Source organism: Microchirus variegatus (assembly GCF_963457635.1).
Source record: "Microchirus variegatus genome assembly, chromosome: 1".
NCBI classification, from domain to species: domain Eukaryota; kingdom Metazoa; phylum Chordata; class Actinopteri; order Pleuronectiformes; family Soleidae; genus Microchirus; species Microchirus variegatus.
The window spans coordinates 16441976-16449089 of record NC_139802.1 but is presented as its reverse complement, the minus strand read 5'-3'; the positions used below and the strand labels follow the sequence as shown (position 1 = coordinate 16449089).

The following is a 7114-nucleotide window of genomic DNA, read 5'->3' as shown; positions in this document are numbered from 1 at the left end:
TTTACTAGTATTTACATCTATGGCTTTACACAACGGAAAATGTTTTTGCTTCCGACTTCTGACGAGATTGCCCCTGCATGTCAGCTACCTGTTATACAGAGCTGTTTAACACACATTTCAACTGAAGTGTTTCACTGACAGCAACTTTAGAATTGCTATGTTTTAACTTCACTTTTTCCAATCTTTGTCTGTCATCATTTGTTTCATTTGTATCTTTGTAGCCAGCAGAGGTGGAAAAAGTACTAAAATCAAGTAAAAGTACCAATACTTTGATGAAATATTACTCAAGTAGAAGTAAAAGTAGTCATCTGAAAAAGTACTCAAGTAGAAGTAAAAAATAGTTCATTTGAAATGTACTTTAAGTAAAAGTTACTTAGTTACTTTGCGTGGGGTGTGAGGGTAGTAGAAATACGACAAGGGCTCAGAAATCCAATTACTATTTTAACTTTTGTGAATTAATTTTACCTCTGGACGATTTTAGCATTTGTTGTTAGTTACCATCAACAAATGCCCACTGAGTTAAGACTAGTGTGTGTGTGTGTGTGTGTGTGTGTGTGTGTGTGTGTGTGTGTGTGTGTGTGTGTGTGTGTGTGTGTGTGTGTGTGTGTGTGTGTGTGTGTGTGTCTACCTATCGCAACTTCAACCACATCCCAGGGAAACCTCTTGCACAGATGTGACCTGTATGCAATTTCCACATTGTGCATGGTTACAGTGCTGTCAGAGCACCGCTAGAGAATTTAGCTAAAAATACTTGAGAAAGATTTTTTTTTTGAACCACACTTATGTAGCTCTGTCAAAAAAAGAAATCTGTCTAGTCAAGTCAGTAGCTTGCTCTCTGTCTCCTTACTGTGTAGCCACAACAAACACTAAGGTTCACCTATCAGGCTTATTCTAGTGTTCTAATGAGTCTCTAGTTACCAAGCTTCAGTCCCCAGTCAGCACTGCTGTAAATCTTTGGGGAAGTTGAACCTAAAGGGCCACAATTAGAGAAGTACATGCAGAGGAAGCATGAGAAAGCAAACTCAAAGACAGAAGGCCAAACAGATAAAGCACACAATAACGTTCTTTGTTTTAAGCAACTTTAAACAAAAGCTACGGATCATTAACCAGGTGAAGGCAGAGGAGAATAGACTATAGCAGGGTCTACATCCATTAGTCTCACACCAAACACCAAAAGAGTGAGTCCTTCAACTGTAATCGGTAGATCAATACAACCTAAACATATTTTACAAAAGAAGAAAAATAGATTATTGTTATAGAGGTCCAGCATCACCACCAATGTGCCACAGTGGAAGTACATTTTGTGATTTCACCCAGTGTTTCGTTGTACGTATACAGGGAGCATGAGAGAGTGAAGCCAGGAGGGGCTGAGTGGATCAATACACTGCATGCATCTTTACAATTGAAATAAGATTCAACCATTTGAAAAGAAATGGAAAATCAATATGTGGCGGTCAGTGTTAATATTGTTGGGCGATGGCCGCATATAAATATATGGATGATTATGAATCTTCGGCAAGTCAGAGGACGTCAGCTCAGACCAAGGATGCATTTGTGTTCACACAGATACAGGAATGTGTGAATGTGTGTTCATAGATGTAATTAGAGTGGGATCCTAGAGGCTAGTTGGCAAAATATTGTATTACAAACATGTAATACACAAGGGACACACTTGTAAAGCGTCATCTCCTTTTTCATACGTTCTCATAATTGCCTTTTGGTGCATTCACAAAACATAGATGTCCACGTGAATGCCATGAATGTCACAAAGTGACGACATGCAAATTCAACGCTTTTTGCTTCACTAACTTGAGTTGAAATATTTGAGAAATTGGCATCACGCAATGACGCCACAATAAACACCGTGACGAACATCACAAATATATATGATAATGTCATACATACCCTTAAAGGTCAGCACTATCAGAATGACGGGCACACAACAGATCACATATCAAATCCCAGTGATCGCACTGAATGTTGTGACATTATAAAACTTAAAGGGGTCATATTATACCCTATTTCTCCAAGTAAAACTAGTCTGTGACATGCTTTGGTCAAAATACCAAAAGAATGAAGCGCCACAGCAGTCCAATCACCCTGCAAAAACAGCCGTGTACAGAACGCTCGGTGTAGTAGTATCTCTTTAGGTCCACCTTAAAAAATGATATCAGCCACAGAGGCTACTGGGAGCTAACAGGTTAGCATTTGGAAAAGTTTGCAGGCTCTTGCAGGCACATTGCCGTCATATATAACATGTATCCACTGGACAGATAAATGCTCTGAGGCTGGAAGTTTGTGTAGGACTCCAATACATGCTGCTTTAAAAGTCCCATATTATATCCTATTTCTCCAAGTTAACCTTGTGCTGTTTAGTAGTATCTCTTTTATAAAAAAAATTTATAAAAAGTAAAACGAAACTTAAGGGACAGGAAATGACATCAGCCACAGAAGCTACTGGGAGCTAACAGCAGTTAGCATTTGAAAAAGTGATCATTTACAAGGCTCTAGCAGACACATTGCCATCGTATATAACATGTATCCACTGGACAGATAAATCCTCTGAGGCTGGAAGTTTGTGTAGGACTCTGTGCTGCACTGTGGAGCCAAGAATAGAACTTTTCGGATACTGTTGCCCTCGCCAGCACTCTCGCGTGTTTTACGGGCAAAGCGGAGCTCCGCGACACAACAATTCCATGAATTTAGCGCATTGTAACGTCCCAGCGCACGGAAGTCAACGTCACGTGACTCCTCTCCATCTCCTGTACTTAGATTGAGGAGGACCACAAAAACATGAGTGAGTCATCTTTTTTCACCGACAGAGTCCCAAATATAAGTATTAAATTGATTAAAAAGTTGATTTTGCATAATATGGGACCTTTAAGATGACGTCAGTATCTGAACTGACTGTTCAACGAGGACAAAAAATCTGGAAAAACTGGTGATACATTTGAGCAGAGCAGGCGTTTGAATGCCTCACAGCTGAGTCTTTGCTTTTGTCACAAATTTATATCAACATTTCCGTTGAAACTAATAATGTGTTTTTTATCTGGGAAAATAACTATTCTCGGCAGCAGTTTGTTTTTCAACTCTTTAGCTTTCAGTGAGTGTGCGTGTGTGGGTATTCAACATTTAGTTTTGTTATGGACATAAATGGTCAAAGTGGTAGCATTTGTGAGTCATTGCCGAGGCAAAATGGACAGTGTTTCTCTCTCAGACCTCATCCGTCATCTGCCTGTGACGGGCGAGAGTTCATGCACCATGTTGCTCGCGGAAAGGCGGCCATCAAAGATTCATACCACTGACCTCTTTGAAGTTGTCCCAGAACCAAACATTGCTGCAGACATTATTGAGCAGAACAGTGACTTCCCATGGCAACAGAAAACAGGGAGACAGAGAGAGAGCAGAGGAAAATACCCATTAACAGCTTTTTAAGTCTTTCAGGTTTCATTACAGAGGAGACTGTGGTGGTTCCCATAAACTGTGGGACATTAAAACCTCCAAAGAGACACTGAGGTGGGTGTCATCCCTGCTGCACGCAGACCTTTGGGCCCCAAGTACAGCGTGGATGGAAAACACTTAGTCTGAGAGTGGCGTCATGTTGTCTTGGCAACGAAGAAAGAAAGAAAGAAAAAAAGAAAGAAAGAAAGAAAGGAAGGAAGAGAGAAAAGGGGAGAGGAAAGAAGGAAAGAGAGAGATAAGTAGTTGGGTGTGAATGGATGTGCTCCCGATGTGTGGCGCCAGGCAGTCTGCCCGGTGGGGCGGCTCACAGAGCGGCTGTGAGGGAGGGAGCAGAGCGGCACCGCGGCCCGAGGAGCGGAGGAATGTATGAGGCATAATAACACACAGCGGGGGGAGGAATGGCAGGGAGGCCATTGCCAAATTGGCCCATCCCGGCTCCCCTAGCGCTGCAGCCAGGAGCAAGGAAATAAAAAAAAATGTTTGTTATATGAACATAGGACAGTCATAAGGTGACATATTCAAAAAAACGTCTCTACTTTTTCTCTTAGTCATTTTCTAAACTGCCTTACTTGGATTGTATTGTTTGATGTTTATACTGGACTTAAACTTTGAGTTTAAATTGTGTTCTAAATTGTGTTTTTATGTCACTTTATATTATTTTGTGTCAAATCGGTGAGTAAATGTCTTTCTTACAAATGAAGTGCGAGTAAATGTGGTGGGGGAGACAAAAAATAATAAAACAGTGACCTCACCACCGCATGAACTGTGCGTAAATATACTGGGTTTCTTGCGCGTCCCAATGAAGTAGAAATAATATCGTGCTCCGTGTGTGTGAGTGAGCACTTGGATAAATGTGACTGCTGCTGAGTGACGTTTTGAAATTCATTCTCCAAAGTGAGGTTAAGGCAGGCTTTCTTTCTCTTCCCCCCTCCCTGCGCAGGTGTTTCGGTTCGGGATCGTCTGTCACTGGAGTGATCAGCACGAGCGAGTCTGTGCGCAATTACGCACCGATGACTACGGCACTAAAGATGCAATCAGGCAATCAGGCGCTTATCAGTGGCGGTGAATTGCGCAAATATACAATCACCTCTGACTGGATCAATCAGAGAACCTTCACCTTCATCGTTACTCACACACACAAACACCTACACACACACACACCGCAGCAGCAGCAGCGCGCACAGAGAAAGAGACACGCCTTTTTCTCGGCTCTGTTGTCGGCTCTGTGGGCAGCGGGGTTGCTGCCGCTCATGTGATTGACCAGCTCCTCTCCCTCATCTGTCAGCCGGCTGCCTTGGCGCCTCCCCTCTCCTCTATAAATGTAGGAAATCACTTCATTCCTTTCACATCGAGCGTGCTGAATTTAGAGGAACTGCGAAGCTCCGCGGGACGTCATGACTGATTAGATTTTCGCCCTTTGGTTAAGATCGTATCCTCGGTATTCTTTTTTATATATATATATTTATATATATATAGCTCTTATCGTGTTGACAGCGCCGCGTCTCATTACCGAATTCCAGCCAGTCGTGTGTCATTGTTCGCGTTTCCTTTCTTCCTCTCGCCGAGCCGTTGGTTATTAAAGATGAAGGCTGTTACTCCAGTCCACCCCCAGGACTCCTCCTCCAGCAACAACCACCTCTACATGCACTATCTGTCGAAGCAGAGCCTCAACATCGCCCGGTTCAGGATGGAGGAGGAGGACCTGTTCTGCCTGCAGTACGACATGAACGACTGCTACAGCCGACTGAAGCGCCTGGTGCCCACCATTCCGCAGGATAAGAAAGTGAGCAAAGTGGAGATCCTCCAGCATGTCATAGACTACATCCTGGACCTGCAGCTGGCCCTGGAGACGCACCCATCCCTCAACAAACAGCAGCAGCAGCAGCAGCCACAGCAGCAGCCGCAGCAGCGGAGCGGCACCTGCCCTCCTCCTCCAGCCTCCTCCAACTCGAGCCGGACACCGCTGACGGTGCTCAACACTGACCACTGTCAGGTGAGCTCCAACAGCCGTCACCACTCTCCTTTCCCCCCCATATTTCGTTGGTCCAGCCGAACTTAGCAGGGCACTTTATTTACCCCTGAACCCCGCTCTGCCTCCCTGTTTACCTCAGACAAAGCGCGTCATGCCCGTTACGTGTCATTGTCCTCCCCCTTTGACAGAACACAGACGATCATATGATGCCATTCACGTGTTTTGTTTTGTTGTTATTGCCACGGCCTTGGGCAAATCCACATGCGTTAAAAATGCATTATTTGGCGTGGGATAGATTGCGCACTTGATTGCGGGCTCAGTGATTTGCATGATAAAGGCAGTGTTCAGAGGCCCTACCTTATTCCAGGGTAGATGAAGTACTTCAGCCTCCAGTCCACTCCACTGCACAATAAGAGCAATCTGTGATTCAATAGAAAATTCATTATGGATGATATAGTCGGCTAATTTTCTGCTGTTGTACTGTATATCATTTATTTAAAAGCCATATCTTTATTTTTTTGTCTCCTTATCCAAGTGAATTAAACCGTTTCTCATGTTATCTTCTTTCTTTGTAGAGGACATCAATAGTGAAAAAGCCTGATGATTCGCTTTTATGCCGCTGAGACCTGAGCACTGCATTGGTAAGTTGATTTAAAATAATATTAGTCATGTGTTCCCTTTTATTATTTGCTTAATTAGACACATGTGGCCAGCATAAACCACCACAGACCAAAGTGGGGGTCCTTGGTTGGAGCATTTCCATTTACTTGATTACTGTAGTGTGTGTGTGTGTGTGTGTCTGTGTGTGTCTGTGTGTGTGTGTGTAAATGGACAGTCTGTCTATGGAGAGCTCCGGGGAGGCCAGTAGATGTCAGGGAAATAATAATTGAGGAACATGAAATTGGCACCGGCCTCAGAGGCAGCTGTGCTTTGTGCAATAACTGTCACTGGTGTAGCAATCTGCGAAGAAGAGGGGGTTAAAACCACAGCTTGTCCTCGCTTTCATTCTTACACACACACACACACACACACACACATACACATATATGGGTTCAGCAGCTATCCTTTTGAGGACACTCCTCTGACTTCTATTCAGCCTAAACAGTGTTATCTCAAACCATAAAAGCATGATTCACAACTTAGCCAGTTCCTTAGAAATTAGTTTCTGCCTTATTAGGACCAGGTTTTGGTCTCCACGAGGACAACTGGTGCTGACAAGGTCAGTGTGTATGCCAGAAAAAAAAAAGTCCTAAACAGAAGAGACACAGAGACTGCTGTTGTAGGCTTTAATGTCAGATTTATTGCACAGAATTTAAACACACCTGGATAAATTATAAACTGTGTGTGTATTTTTTTTTTAAAAAAGAAAGAAAGACACACTCATATTCCCTCTGTCTCTCAACAGCCTGAGGTGCTGTGTGGTTGTTGTTTGACCTGGTTTGTTTTGGGTTGTTGATCAAGCGTGGCCTGTGTTTTGTTGGTGGCGCCAGTCAGTCTGGGAGTTGTGCAGTTCACCCTCCCCTCACCTCACCCTTCCATTCCCCTCCACAGGTGTGCAGGCTGTGCAGCAGAGCTGCTCCAAAGCCAGCAAAGCTTCGCCAGGGACTCGCACCCAACTGGAGGCACAATCACAAGGGGATTTCAAAAAACCGCTGGGAGGAATTAAACCCAAATAAAGTC

The 7114-nt window shown here is 43.7% G+C and overlaps 1 protein-coding gene across 1 annotated transcript; it reads left to right on the top strand.

Annotated features, from left to right (window-relative positions):
- Positions 1-5044: 5044 nt before the first annotated feature.
- id4 (inhibitor of DNA binding 4) lies at positions 5045-6057 on the top strand (the record flags this gene model as incomplete). The annotated part of the gene is made up of 2 exons (XM_083897711.1): positions 5045-5455; positions 6010-6057. 2 exons carry the CDS (start codon positions 5045-5047, stop codon positions 6055-6057), a joined length of 459 nt encoding a protein of 152 aa, XP_083753837.1.
- Positions 6058-7114: the final 1057 nt, after the last annotated feature.